At 37.1% G+C, this 14,438-nt stretch overlaps 2 protein-coding genes and 1 long non-coding RNA gene across 4 annotated transcripts in view; all 3 read right to left on the bottom strand.

The window, feature by feature from the left end:
* Nucleotides 1-4,980, bottom strand: part of LOC107618850 — a 5,495-nt gene extending 515 nt beyond the window's left edge. The window contains exons 1-7 of the mRNA XM_021110306.1: nt 3,848-4,980; nt 3,468-3,767; nt 3,279-3,384; nt 1,672-1,858; nt 1,401-1,504; nt 270-363; nt 89-171 (exon numbers count right to left, since the gene is read on the bottom strand). Coding sequence (XP_020965965.1) covers nt 1,706-1,858; nt 3,279-3,384; nt 3,468-3,767; nt 3,848-4,431 — 1,143 coding nt within the window. The 5' untranslated portion in view covers nt 4,432-4,980 and the 3' untranslated portion in view covers nt 89-171; nt 270-363; nt 1,401-1,504; nt 1,672-1,705. The remainder of the gene's footprint in view (nt 1-88; nt 172-269; nt 364-1,400; nt 1,505-1,671; nt 1,859-3,278; nt 3,385-3,467; nt 3,768-3,847) is intronic.
* On the bottom strand, nt 5,353-8,805 carry LOC110266196. Of its 2 annotated transcripts, none has more exons than XM_021110307.1 (3): nt 8,687-8,805; nt 7,693-7,772; nt 5,353-6,149 (listed from the first exon to the last, which is right to left on the bottom strand). In XM_021110307.1, the coding sequence occupies exons 1-3, from the start codon at nt 8,698-8,700 to the stop codon at nt 5,587-5,589; spliced, it is 657 nt and encodes a 218-aa protein (XP_020965966.1). In that variant the 5' UTR covers nt 8,701-8,805; the 3' UTR covers nt 5,353-5,586. The 2 variants fall into 2 exon arrangements, with proteins under 2 accessions (XP_020965966.1, XP_020965967.1); XM_021110308.1 differs by having other exon boundaries at nt 7,693-7,769.
* On the bottom strand, nt 9,010-10,314 carry LOC110266197. Its single transcript, XR_002353216.1, has 2 exons — nt 9,687-10,314; nt 9,010-9,285 (listed from the first exon to the last, which is right to left on the bottom strand). It is a non-coding gene; the product is annotated as an uncharacterized LOC110266197 (long non-coding RNA).

Genomic DNA, 14,438 nt, shown 5'->3' with positions numbered 1-14,438 from the left:
GTTCTATGCGGGTTGTTGTACGGCGGAGCAGGGTCGGGTAGAGTAAAAACCCGCCCCAATCCACTCCGTTGCCACCCCTATCCTCAGAGCTATCATCTTTCATAACATCTTCTTCCTGCATCGAGTCTTGAATCACCTCCCCTGTTTCTTCTGGAGTCTCTCAAGATAAACCTGAAATTTACAACAGCTCCAAGTGAATCCAATGTGTTACCAATTGTCCAAAACAAAAAAGGTTAAGCATAATATTGTAGAGCTATTATTTGGCTTACGCTTCCAAAGTCGTGCAAGCTTTCTCTCTATAGGAATGAATTTCTCCCGAGATGTAATATCAAATTCTATAGAAAGAGAATTCTCATAGCGTGTCTGCGCAATGTGCAACAGAGCATATATAAGTATTGAGAAGTTCTTGTCTAACTAGAAGTAATGGTATCACAATTCTTGATATTTATTACATTAATAAATATTATATTAATTGAAAGTACTTTTAACAAATGAAAGTACTTTTAGCACTAATCCAAAATTTCCCTCAGCGATACATCAATTGCAAAGGTGATATGGATTTAGTGAATGAATATTATTGAATTGAGTATGTTACAATACATGCGGGTCTTGGCATATATAGACTAGGGATTAGAGAATCCATGCAACAGACGGACCAATAATAGAGCCACTGTGTAATTGGATCCATGGGCTTGTTTGTTCAGTTTAAGTTTTAATTTAGCTGATTAATTGATCACTGATTTCGGGGGTTGACCATTGCTACAAAGTCCTCTATTATATGTCATCAAGACATCAACCCATGAGCGGTCAAATATTTGAGTTCAAGACTTATAACCCAAGAAAATAGAATTAGAGGTACAGTGTATCTACAACCAAATCAACTAAAGGCTTAAAGACTTAACATGATTGATTAATAGTGTATAACCAAATTCAAACACTTCCTCTATCCTTATGTTCGATCTCTCTCACCTAATGTTATTATTATGTATAGCAATGCAATTTAGATATATAGATACACTATTATAAACATTATAGTAGATAATTAACTATGTGATGGAAATTAAAGTCCCATCATATCAGCGGCATTTCTGCTGAGAGAGGAATGATAATTTCTGTACTTGTTTTGATTCCCTTTATATACTATTCAGCACCATTTTGTTTTATGCTCTTATCAGATGATGAACTATAAAAATGAGTCTAGATTCAAGAACTAAGTATGAAGAGAGATTTTGTACCCTAACCAGAACTTATGAGCATGTATGTATATATATATATATATATAGAGAGAGAGAGAGAGAGAAAGAATTATTCCCAATTCAAACAATTTTCTTTAAATCTTATATAAACGTGGCTTCCAAATCCATAGTTTACTATAATTGATTCTTAAATCCATTTCTTACCTTCACCTCCTATAGTATTTGGTGCGACAGCTTCTTGTCTGTACTTATTATGAACACAAAGCCAAATTTTCTGCGGTACTTTCTTCTGAATTGCTCCAATTCCAACAATGTTGAGAGATTCAAACAAGGTTAGAATTTGGGTCGTGTCCTTTCTTTATAGTATAATAAAATCATTCAAATTACTGTTGCAGTTTCGAAAAGTAAAAAGAACAAACTATTGTCAGACATATTAGAGCGTACCAACATAATGGGCCTAGGCGCAAACTTAGCAGCCTCATCTATGTGCAGCTGTGCAGAGAATACATTCAGCCAAGATTGAATAAGCGACTTGTTAAACCATAAGTCCCTTGCAAACAATATTGCGTGCTCAAGCGATGAGAATGGAGATGCCTGAACCATCGCCTTGGAAAACCATATGCTAGTGCCGCAAAGAAAGAAGTCCCTCTCTTCCAATTTCCCTGATAAGTCCCCTCATAAAAGAAGTGAGGAAAATAACTTTATATATTCCTGTTAATCAACAGTTAAATCCTGCTGCTCTATTTTTCAAAAAGCCAAATCAAATATCTGAAATCCTTAATCACACTTGGCAATTATTCTGCCTATCAGAGAACCATTATAAGCCACCATCAGTTGTGACATTCACTGCTAGTGTAGCAGCAAATTATAGTAGAATAGTGTTCAAATGCACCATATTCTTAAAATTGTAAGATATGTACAAATGATACACCTTTCAGAGTCCTGCACAAAACACAATGAGCATTCTTGATGCATATGATAGCTCGATACTTAATCCAATGTCCATTTCAAAAAGATAAAATGAACATGTATGGTAGAATTAGCCATGTACTAGTACTAGTGTATATACATCAAAATTATTTGCTGGCTATGAGCATACATGGCGAAAGAATCATTATAAACTACTTAGCAAATAAATGTTAATAATTGACTACCACATCTTGGCAAAGAAATTTAATTAGGAGCATATGTATCACACCAGCAACATTATGAACCCCTTAGCAAATTGGTAAGATTATGGACTACCCTAAATAGCAGAGAATTAAAAATTAGGATTACATAAGAATCAACATCTAGCATTCTTCGTTGCCAAACACATCTAAGAATCAACAGCCTCCTCGCCAGTATCGAAGGCATCATTGGTGGGTTCTTCTAAATCGCCCTTCCTTATGAGCGAAAAACCTTCCACGTTACACTCAGCCAACCCAGTCAAACTCAGTTGGGGGGAAAGTTCCAGTTCACAATGATCATTCTCTTCGCCCATATCAAACAAATCTCTTGGCTTCACATGGACTACTACACCCCATTCCTTATCAAACTCATCATCCACGTAGTATACAAGGCGCGCCTCTAATGCAAGAATGTACGGTTCGTCATCCTCTCGATCACCAGTATGTATCGGATTAGAGAAATTGACCAAAATGTGGCTTAAAATATCTTGTTTTATACCTCTACCAAATGTGGTGTTTGCCCAGATACATCTAAATAAAACGACTGTGAATTAACCACTGTAATTCAACTCAATGATGTCCACTAGTTGTCCATAATACGAGATGCTACCAACTACAACATTATTGTCGTGCTTGCTTGCATAACTTTTAGTATCGAAAGTAACATGTCCCCACTATTCTAGGTTTTCAACCCTTCTTCTCTCGACAGTGTCCTAAACTTAAATCCATTCACGTTGTAAGCTGTAAAGCGGCTAGCTTGCACATTGGGGCCACATGCAAGCCACTGCAGTTCTTTTGAATGCCTAATGCTTCCTAAGGGGACCTGCTAGAGAACAGTTACACGTTTTATATATATTTGGGATAGAAACAATAGGAGACCGTCGATAACAAGATTGATCACAACAGGCCTCACCTCATGCTTGAACCACTCGAAAAATTCTTTATGCACAACACTGTCTATTTGAGATTGGGACCTTGTCTTGCTTCGCAACTTCCTTTTTTTGATGGCCCTGAAAGCACTGGATAGATCGTAGCAATATCATGTTAGAATCTCCATCTATAACTTATCATCTTGGTATTCTATAACCTCAACTGTACTTACTCTATGAACTTTTCCACAGCCGGAGAATTAACCAAGACATGACGGTGAGCTTGAAATTTTTCAGCTGGTGTGAGAGCGTAAAACGAAGCAGCCCCCACAGCGTTTTCTACCCCTGGGTCTTCACTATCCATAGGTTCACACAGTCGGTCGGCAACAGGCATTGGTCGATTGATCCTAATATCGACGTTATCGAGGTATCTTGAACAGAATATGAGAATCTCTTCAGATAAGTATCCTTCAGCAATTGAGCCCTCTGGTCGTGCTCTATTACGCACGTACTGCTTGAGACAACATAGGTACCTTTGAGAATATAACACGTGACTTAGTATGTATGGGTAATCGGGGTAAAAAATGTACATCAACAATTGTTTGATGATTACCTTTCAATTAGGTACATCCACCGATAATGCACTGGGCCACCTAGTTGCACCTCCTCGACAAGATGCACTGTCAAGTGAACCATGACGGTAAAGAAAGAAAGGGGAAAAATCATCTTTATGCGGCACAGAGTATGGACCACATGATCCTGAAGGAAAGGTAGTTGTTTAGGGTCAATGGATTTGCTGCATATTCGGCGAAAAAAGGATGATAGCTCGGCCAAGACAAAGGACACTAGGGCAGGCAAAGCATTCCTTAACGCAATTGGAAGTATGTACTCCATTAGAATGTGACAGTCATGGCTTTTCAAGCCCAAAAACTTGTGCTGTCTTAAGTCAACACAGCGAGAAATGTTGCTAGAGTACCCATCTAGAAAGACCACATTCTTGATAGTCCTTAAAAAGACATCCTTATGTGGATTGGTCATAGTAAAGATGGCAGATGGGTACTTTTCATCGTGCCAGGGCCACAGAGCATGCTTGATTCCTATCAATTGGAGGTCTTTCCTTACCTTAAAGTGGTCTTTAGATTTACCTTTCTCATTCAATATGGTGAAAACTATGTTGTCGCACACATTCTTCTCCATGTGTATCACATCAAGATTGTGACGCAATCCATTGTTTTCCCAATATGGGAGCTCAAAGAATATACTCCTTTTCTTCCAAAGAGACTCATCTTGTACGGCAGTTTGTTGTCCGCGTGTCCTTTTCCCAGTAACTGATTGCACCTTACCAAGGTGGACATGCACATCCTATAGTTGTCTCACAATGTCTCCACAAGAGAGTTTGACAGGTGGACCTCTATCCTCTATCTTTCCATCAAATCTATCCCGGTCCCATCTATATCTGTGGTTAGGATTCAGAAAGCAACGATGACCAATGAAACACCATTTTTGACTGTGTCTAAGCCGGTTAGTCTCAGCATCTAAATTTCACGCAGGACAAGCTCTCCCACCGTACGTGTTCCACCCGGACAAGTTGCCCAAACCTGAAAAATCACTGATTGTCCACATTAACGCAGTATACATCCTGAAAGTTTTTTTCTTATAAGCATCGTACGTTTCAACACCAACCCACAACAGCTTCAACTCATTGATCAAGGACTGTAAGTAGACATCTATATCATTTCCAGGGATTTTAGGCCTAAGAATAATCATGGAGAGGATAAAAAAGGTAAGTTTCATACAAATCCAAGGGGCAGGTTGTACAGAATAAGAACCACTGGCTAAATTGAGTACTTCGAGCCCATGTTTCCATAAGGGTTAAAGCCATCGCTAGCCAAGGCTAGACGAACACTACGCGGGTTACTGGAGAAATTGGAATAAGTTCTGTCAAATGCCTTCCATGCCTCACCATCCCGTGGATGCCGATAAATACCATCAGAGCTATGACCTCTCTTATGCCACAGCTATCAGCGGCTATCTTACTGGACATGTATAAAATCTGCAAACGTGGAATAAGGGGGAAGTAGCGAAGAGTCTTCGCCGCTTGCGGTTTTCCGTTCTTCCTAACAACCCTGTTGATCCTCACTCTTGAGTTCTTAGTCTTTTGCTTGCATCTCGATGTCCCACATCGCTTGCATTTAGATAGCCCTTAGTCACTGCCCTAGTATAGCATGCAGTCATTTAGACATGCATCTATCATCTTGTACGCGATACCGAGCTTTCTTATGATCATCTTGGCATCGTGCATAGTGTTCAGAATCCTTCCATGCTCAAAGGCATCCGCCAGCAACTCCAGTATCATTCCAAGGCCTTGTTGCTCACTCCGCACATAGACTTTATATGACAGAGCCTCACCAAGAAAGATAGCTTAGAAAACTTTGAACATCCCAGGTATAGCTCCTGCGCTCCATCTTCGAGCAGGTCATGCAAGTTGCGGGCCTCGCGACTACTTTCATTTGATAGGTATGGCAACTCCTCTCGATCCCTGCCAAGATGTTCATTCACTAAATCGTCTTCGTCGCCATGAAGTCCTGGGAAGTTGAACACCTCCTGAACCATGTCAATCATTAGCTCTTTGAGGTTTCTATCGGGTTCTACTTCTTGTCCTTCACTAGAGCTCTCTGCCACACGTCGCTCACCGTGATGTACCCAAAATGTATAACTAGAGGGGAAAGATTTTATTATCAAATGATCGTACGCATCCTCTCTAGTTTGGAGAAGGCGGAACCCACACTTCGGACATGGACAATGTATCATCCCATCGGACGATGTATTGGCAAATGCGAAATCTAAGAATCTGTTCAAACCGTCCCTATACTCTGGACCAATTCGTGGCTTTGAAATCCAACTCTTATCAATGTCTACTTCGATAATATAATAGAACACCGAAAATTCAAATAATAAAGTCAGACTACCAAATAATAACTAATAAAATAGTCATAAAATGGAATTGGACAATAACTCTTAAAATGAAAATAATAAAACATAGTTACTATCCTTCAGAACAATACGCATCACACAAGATGATTTATTAAAAGTTGCTTACTCATTGGAAAATTCTGCACTTTATAAAAAATTACTGAAAGAAAGAAATGCTGGTCCCAAAGCCAAAAAATTGAAATGTAAAATAAAACCTTAAAAAAGAAAAAGAAAAAAAGGCATAGACGTTAGAGTTAGGAACATACTTAAGACAAAAGCATCCAAGAACTAAACAATCAATTCTAAAAAAAAGGATTTTAATAATTCTACACTTACATAAATAAAAAACAAAGAGATAAAGGGCTTAAGATAACTAGTTTTAACATGCACATCAAACTTATAAATATATAAGTTTGGTTACTTACTATATGTGTACTTTTCAATTAAATAATATTAAGTAAGGTGCAACTCTGGTATGAAAACTAAACTATTATATATGTACTCCAACCACAAAATTATTGTTATTATATATATACATGACAATGTGGTTCACCTATATTACTATCTTGATAATTATATAGCTGTGCTGCTTGCTATTTGCTAAGGTAAATATCAACGAACATTCTGGAAACTAGTACCGGCTATGAAATAATTTACTACATTATTCATGTGGCATGCGTAAAAGTCACATCTACACTTCTATATTAAACATTGAAATCCTATTTCCTAGTACTTGATAAAAGGATTTAGGGGCTCACACAAGAATCATGCACTTCTCTCTAGAAACGACATACCATGTTCTTCCCATTCAATTTCAATCAGTAAAATTACAACAACAACAACAATAATAATAATAATAATAATAATAATAATAATAATAATAATAATAATAATAATTTATTAAATAATAATAATAATAATAATAATAATAATAATAATAATAATAATAATAATAATAATAATAATAATAATAATAATAATAATAATAATAATAATTTATTTTATGTACTATTAGTACAAAATAATTACTTTTTTTTGTTGTGTGTAACTCTTACTATGTTCTTCCCATCCAATTTCAGTCAGTAAAATTACAATAATAATAAGAATAATAATTTATTTTTATGTACTAGTAGTAAAAAATTATTACTTTTTTTTGTTGTGTAGACAAGATTTATATATACACCTGCTCCTACCAAAAAACAAAAATCTGAGTGCCAAAATTTTACCAAAAGATAAGAAAAAGGTGAGACAATATAACAGAAATTTGGAAGCATGCTAGTTGAAGTTCAAATTAGCTTCATGATTTGTACATAACACTCCTAAATTTTGCTGTTTCAAATTGGTAGAACAACTTGAGTCATAGAACAAATAGATCTGCGAAGTGGTTTGCCATTAATTTATAGGTCTTTAGATTAAAAATAAATACTTGGTAAATTCTCGAAAAGATTTTGTGCAAGACTCATTGGTTCTTAACAAATAAAATACCTATCACAGTTGAAGGTACAGGGACGCACCCCAAATAATTTGTTTCAAATCTCCGAGATATCCGCTCGTCAGAGAACCTGCTTCAAGGTAAAAAAACAAAAAAAAAGAATACAGAGATAAGCTTAAGTTAAGACAAATTCAGAATGTTACTCCGAGAGATGTCTAGAGCCAAATTGAAACCATTATGTAGCCCTGTAATAAGCTGGGGACCAAATTGAAACAAGAATGTTCCTAGAGTAAATTATCAAAATGTCATCACAAGTGGGAGGGTAGGAACGAGTATTATCAAAATGAGTTTCATGGGTTTTAATTTTATCCTATGTCATGGAAGAAAGCAGAACCACAAATTATCTCACAAGCATTTAAAAAAGAAATTAAAAAAAAAAGAAAAAGAGAAAAAGAAGATGGTAACATACATTTGGGACTAATGATTAACTCAACTTGAACTTATTTGTGTGAAAATTTAGATAATCCAAAAAATGACATAATTGAATGTGAATAAAGTAACATAAGGACGATAAATATGCACAGTGGCTGATTTGTGGCAAAAAGTGGTGCTCCTACTGTCCTATAGTTTCATGCTACAAAAGACAGGCAGTACCTACATAATTGAGATTTTGACTGAACATAGCACTTGTCAGCATGCCATAGAAGCAACCATAAAGAAGAAAACCAAAACTCCAGCAGAGTAGAGAGTGAATGAGAATAAAGGCAAATAAAATAAAATAAAAGTAACAAAAGCATGCCAGATTCTAAAAATATAACAAATAAACTATTGTATTCTATCATAATCAAGTCTCAAAAAAGGCCATTATAGGCTGTGTACGTTTTACTATTGAGGGAAAACAAATAATCAATAAAACATAATTTCCTACCATTTAAAGTCTAACACAACTTCGTAAATGAAAGGTAGAAAAGACAAACAATATTCAAACACTGGCCTAATAAACAAAATAAGAGCGAAAGTAACAAAATTGAGGGGCAAAAAACCTACAAGCAGTAAATCATTTTCTTAGCTTTTATAGCTTTGTAGATAGAAATGATCTCTCAGATTATCCCCCCTCCCCCATCTCAACCGAAAATAAAGAACCCATAAGCAGGAGAAATTCAATGAAAAAATCACAAAAATATAAAATTCAATTACAAAAGATATATAGAAAGGCAAAGCACCAATCAAAAAACATGGATTTACATTCATTCTACGTAAGTGGATCCCATCCCTTTTTGTCATTATTTAGACTATTTTAACTTTCTATTAGGAAACTGTCAATAAAATACTAATAAAATACTCAAGAAATTCCTAATGAATATTTTGTGCATATTAGAATTATATATGACAAACCTGCAAAGTTTGGATTGTTGAATCTTGCTATTGTATCTGCAATTTCTGATCTTGTTCTAACTCTAACAGTTGAGCAACTTGACTTCGAAGCTAAGTATTTTGTTCTTTCTCTATCTTATGTTTATCCGACGGCAAAATATGCTCTGTTTAATCACTAAAAATAAAGCTGTTTATTTTCATAATGGAATTGAAATAGGGAAAACTTAGAGATGGACATATAAAGAGGAGAACTGTGTGTTAACTCTCCTACACTAATTAGCACCAAAAATAATGTTAATAGTCCATATTGTAGGAAATTGTTAATAGTCCATAATGTTAATGGTCACATACTTACTTCAGATTTATTTGCATGTTTAATCGCATTGGTCTTTTGTGCACATTCCTTTTAATCAGTGATGAGGTGAAGTAATAAACATAAACATATCAAGACCCTGGGGTTCAGAAATTGGGGAAAACTTAAATCTGAATGTTAAATTGGGGAAGAAAATATTGGACAAAATTAATCGACCAATGTTGTTCAAAACATAAATTCAGAAGGAACAGAGATTAAATTGATGGAACATTAATTTATCAATAGCCATTGAAATTAAATGGAGACAAGGGAGAGAAACATACGAGAGAGAGAGAGGATGGTGTGCGATCGGCAACGCACAATAGGGCAAGGGCAAGGGGAGGGCAACCGACGAAGACACCGGGATGGATGGTTAGGGTGTCCACTGACGACGTCACAGATGTGCATGGAGGAAGGAGAAGGCCTGGATGATCCTTTTCACTTTACCTTCAGGCGCGGGAGCTACACAGCAGAGGGAGGCGACCAGTCACGGGGAAGAATGATGACACGGACGTGGCGGCTGGAACTGACGAAGGGACGAGTCATGACGGCAGGGAAAGGAGACTAGCGATTGGCACCTTTGCTCTGCTAGGATTCGCGCCAAAAGGAGGAAGGTTAAACGCGCCGAAATATTTTGGTAGGGGTATTTTAATGGAACAACCCCTCCCCCCACCAGGTTATTAGATGCGGTTGGGGTCCAAAATAGCCACCAATTCGGATCAATTGGAACAGAGCCTGATTATGCAACAAGAACCGCAGCAACTAACTTGATTTGCGGTGTTTTCTGGAAATGCTGGTAATTTTGTGCAGCTAAGAGCCGATTCTCTTGTAGTGATTATCATATTATTTCACAAATTGAATCAATGAGCTATTGTACGTAATAAACTTGTTAAAAAAAGCATGCATGCTTTTATTCCTATGTGTGCTTCTTATCCCAGCCCAAAAGTGGTGATCAAAATAAGCTGGAATCCATAAATGACGATATTCAAAAAGCTCTAAAAAAAAGGATAGAATCCATAAATCAGAAACTACAACACCAAAACGTATATAGTTTCACAAAGTTATTACAAAAGTAAAATACATAAATATCCAAACACTTAAAATAACATCAATTATTTCTAATAAAGCCACCTAAAAGCCACTTATTGTCTCCAACATCATACTTCATAAGAAAATCTTCTAATTTCTATTAAATGCATTCTCTGTAAAAGAGCATGACTCGTCTCTTGTTCAATTTCTTCAAGTCTCTTATAGCCATTTAATTTCTGTGGAATCTTCTTCATAATATACCAAATACACCACCTATGAATTGTTGTTGGCATACAAGTCTTAATAGCCCTTTGTATCGATGTACATTAATCGGTAAGAATGCCTTTTCCTCCCATGTAATGTAGCTAACATTCAAATAATTATTTGAATGATTGAATATCCTCATTTTTTATCAAAGCACATCCAAAAAGTGTAGAATGACCATGGTGATTCACACTAAGAAAAGAATCAAAAACTAAATTATACCTGAAGTCAACAACGCAAAAACAAATCAGCTATGCACCGAAAAAAGAATCAGATATGCACCGAAACATGTTTCACAAAAATCAGAACAACAAATTACCTTTTTGTATTATAAGTGGTATCAAATGAAACAACATCTCTAAAATACTCACAAGCAGTCTTGCTTTTTGCATCAACCCAAAAAGCATTTTTGATTGAGTGATTGATAAACCCATATTTCATGAGTTCTTTTCTGCTTAATTTGAGTGATTTATACAATCCTTCACCTGCTTATTCACATTAATTGCATGGTTTTACTTTCCCTTCCTTATTATGTCATATTGTGAAAAACATGTTTCCTAAGCTTTAAAAATTAATTATTTTAATTACCTTTATTTCCATTCGATGCCGTGATTAGTGTGTTGAGTAGTTTCAGATTTTCTAAGGCAGAATGACTTAAAGGATGGAAAAGAAAACATACAAAATAGGAAGGAGAAAGCAAAACGGAGCTTTAAGGAAACTGGTATCCACGCGATCACATGGATGACGCGATCGCGTGCCAAGCACAAATCAGCAGCGACGCGGCCGCATGACTGACGCGACTGCGCGCCTTAAGCAGAACGCACATGACGCGGTCGTATGACTGACGCGACCGCGTGGCAAGGAAAAGCTCCGAATGACGCGACCGCGTGACCCACGCGGACGCATGACAGAGGCCACGTATCAGAATTTACAGAATGCGCCCCCAGCGATTTCTGAAGCCCTTTTTGGCCCAGATCCAAGTACAGATAGCATAGACCAGAGGTTATAAAGTGTGGAAATGCACCCATTCAAAGAGGGCTCGCATATTTTACTTTTCAATGATTTAGATTTAGTTGAGAGGGAGATCTTCTCTCTCTCTCTCTCTTAGGATTTAGGATTTCTTCTTATTTTAAGAGTGACTCTCAATCCAGGTTTTATATTTTTTTGTTTTAAATTTCCCTTTCACTTTATTTATTTATTTCAATATCTGAGTTGGCTATTTACCTTTATAATTGGATCTATGAATTCTTCCATGTTACAAACTGTTATTTGAATTAATGATAATTGAGGTATTTTCAGTTTATGATTGTTCTCTTTGATTTAAGTTACCATTGCTTCCCATCTAAAACCCGAGGTTTAAAATACTCGGTTATCAATTTTTAAAGGGGTTTGTTACTTATGACACCCAAAACGTTTGTATGAAAGGACTTTTGTTGGTTTAGAAGCTATACTTGCAACGAGGATTTATCCGCAAATTTCTAGACCACGCAAAAGTTCCTCTCGTTAAAATGGCGCCGTTGCCGGGGAACTGCTAACGTGTGTCTTATTATTGGTTATTGTTAATATTTTTCTTTTGCTTGTTTATTTATTTTTGTTTTTCCTTTTTATCTTTATTTGCTACTATGAACTCTCACCCCTCTCGCTTTGAGTTTGATTCTAATATTGTTAAAGGAAATAGAAGTTACAACAGGAATGTGCATCAAGGTCAGACCAATCAAGGATGGATGGAACCAAGAGGATCTAATCAACCCTTTTGGCAGCAACACCCTCCGAGATATCCTGGACAAAGACCATTCTACAATGCATACTCAGCTGAAAGACATGGTGGACAACCTTGTAACTACCAACAAGCCCCACCCCGTGCATATAAACCATCCTTTCAACATAACCTCGAACTACCACATTCACAAGCTTCTCTTCACCATTCGCCACCATATGATCCTTCCTTACCCCACTGCCAATCCAATCACTCCCAATCACCACCACTTTCCTTTGTATCATGTCCAAGTCCAGCAACCCGAGAAGCAGAGGATCGCCTAAGAGAAACAGTAATTAAATTTCAAACAACCATTAAACAATTGGAGCAAGCAATGATTCAATGGGCTTCTAGGCGCTCAAATACACAAGGATCAGCCACAGCTCCATGTGGATAGCCCAATGAAGAGCAGAGCATGAAGGAATTGCCAGAAACTCCAGTGGACAAGACAGAGAATGAATTTGTACTAGAACAATTAGAAGAAGCTGTCATTGTTCAAGAAGAAGAGTTGGTTGAAGACCTAGGAGATGCTGAACCTCCATGGGAATCCGGAATTGAGGAAAACTCCGTCCAGGATGCTACAGTTGATGCTAAGGAGGATATTGTACAATCTCCAAGGCAAATCGTTTATGAAGAATCAGACGGAATAATCCAAGAAGCAAATTCCCTCGATAATGATAGTCACAAGTCTAACTCTCTTAGTGATGAACTTGCATCCGCAAGTGAATTCTCTGAGATCGAAGAATCTTTCCCAAGTGAATATGAAGATGATGCAGAGGTAGATTTCTCTCAACCTCCAATCTATGACTCAAGTGATGAGGAAGACTGATGAGCGGATAATTTATACGCTTTTTGGCATTGTTTTTACTTAGTTTTTAGTATGTTTTAGTTGGTTTTTAGTTTATTTTCATTAGTTTCTAGGAAAAATTCATATTTCTGGACTTTACTATGAGTTTGTGTATTTTTCTGTAATTTCAGGTATTTTCTGGCTGAAATTGAGGGAGCTGAGCAAAAATCTTATTCAGGCTGAAAAAGGACTGCTGATGCTATTGGATCCTGACCTCTCTGCACTCGGAATGGAATTTCTGGAGCTACAAGAGTCCAATTGATGCACTTCCAAGTGCGTTGGAAAGTAGACATCTAGAGCTTTCCAGCAATATATAATAGTCCATACTTTGCTCAAGAATAGACGACGTAAACTGGCGTTCAACGCCAGTTCCATGTTGCAGTCTGGCGTCCAGCGCCAGAAACACGTTACAAGTTGGAGTTCAACGCCAGAAACACGTTACAGCCTGGCGTTGAACGTCCAAAACAGCCCAGGCACGTGAGAAGCTTTAGTCTCAACCCCAGCACACGCCAAGTGGGCCCCAGAAGTGGATTTCTGCACTATCTATCATAGTTTACTCATTTTCTGTAAACCTAGGTTACTAGTTTAGTATTTAAACAACTTTTAGAGACTTATTTTGTACCTCATGACATTTTTAGATCTGAATTTTGTACTCTTTGACGGCATGAGTCTCTAAACTCCATTGTTGGGGGTGAGGAGCTCTGCAGCGTCTTGATGAATTAATGCAATTATCTCTGTTTTCCATTCAAACACGCTTGTTCCTATCTAAGATGTTCATTCGTGTTTCACTATGAAGAAGGTGATGATCCGTGACACTCATCACCTTCCTCAATCCATGAACATGTGCCTGACAACCACCTCTGTTCTACATCAGATTGAATGAGTATCTCTTAGATTTCTTAATCAGAATCTTCGTGGTATAAGCTAGAATTGATGGCGGCATTCACGAGAATCCGGAAAGTTTAAACCTTGTCTGTGGTATTCCGAGTAGGATTCAAGGATTGAATGGCTGTGACGAGCTTCAAACTCGCGATTGTTGGGCGTAGTGACAGACGCAAAAGAATCAAGGGATTCTATTCCGACATGATTGAGAACCAACAGATGATTAGCCGTGCTGTGACACAGCATTTGGACCATTTTCACTGAGAGGACGGGAAGTAGCCATTGACAACAGTGA

Source organism: Arachis ipaensis, chromosome B09, assembly GCF_000816755.2.
Source record: "Arachis ipaensis cultivar K30076 chromosome B09, Araip1.1, whole genome shotgun sequence".
NCBI classification, from domain to species: Eukaryota; Viridiplantae; Streptophyta; class Magnoliopsida; order Fabales; family Fabaceae; genus Arachis; species Arachis ipaensis.
This window is presented reverse-complemented; position numbering and strand designations above follow the sequence as displayed.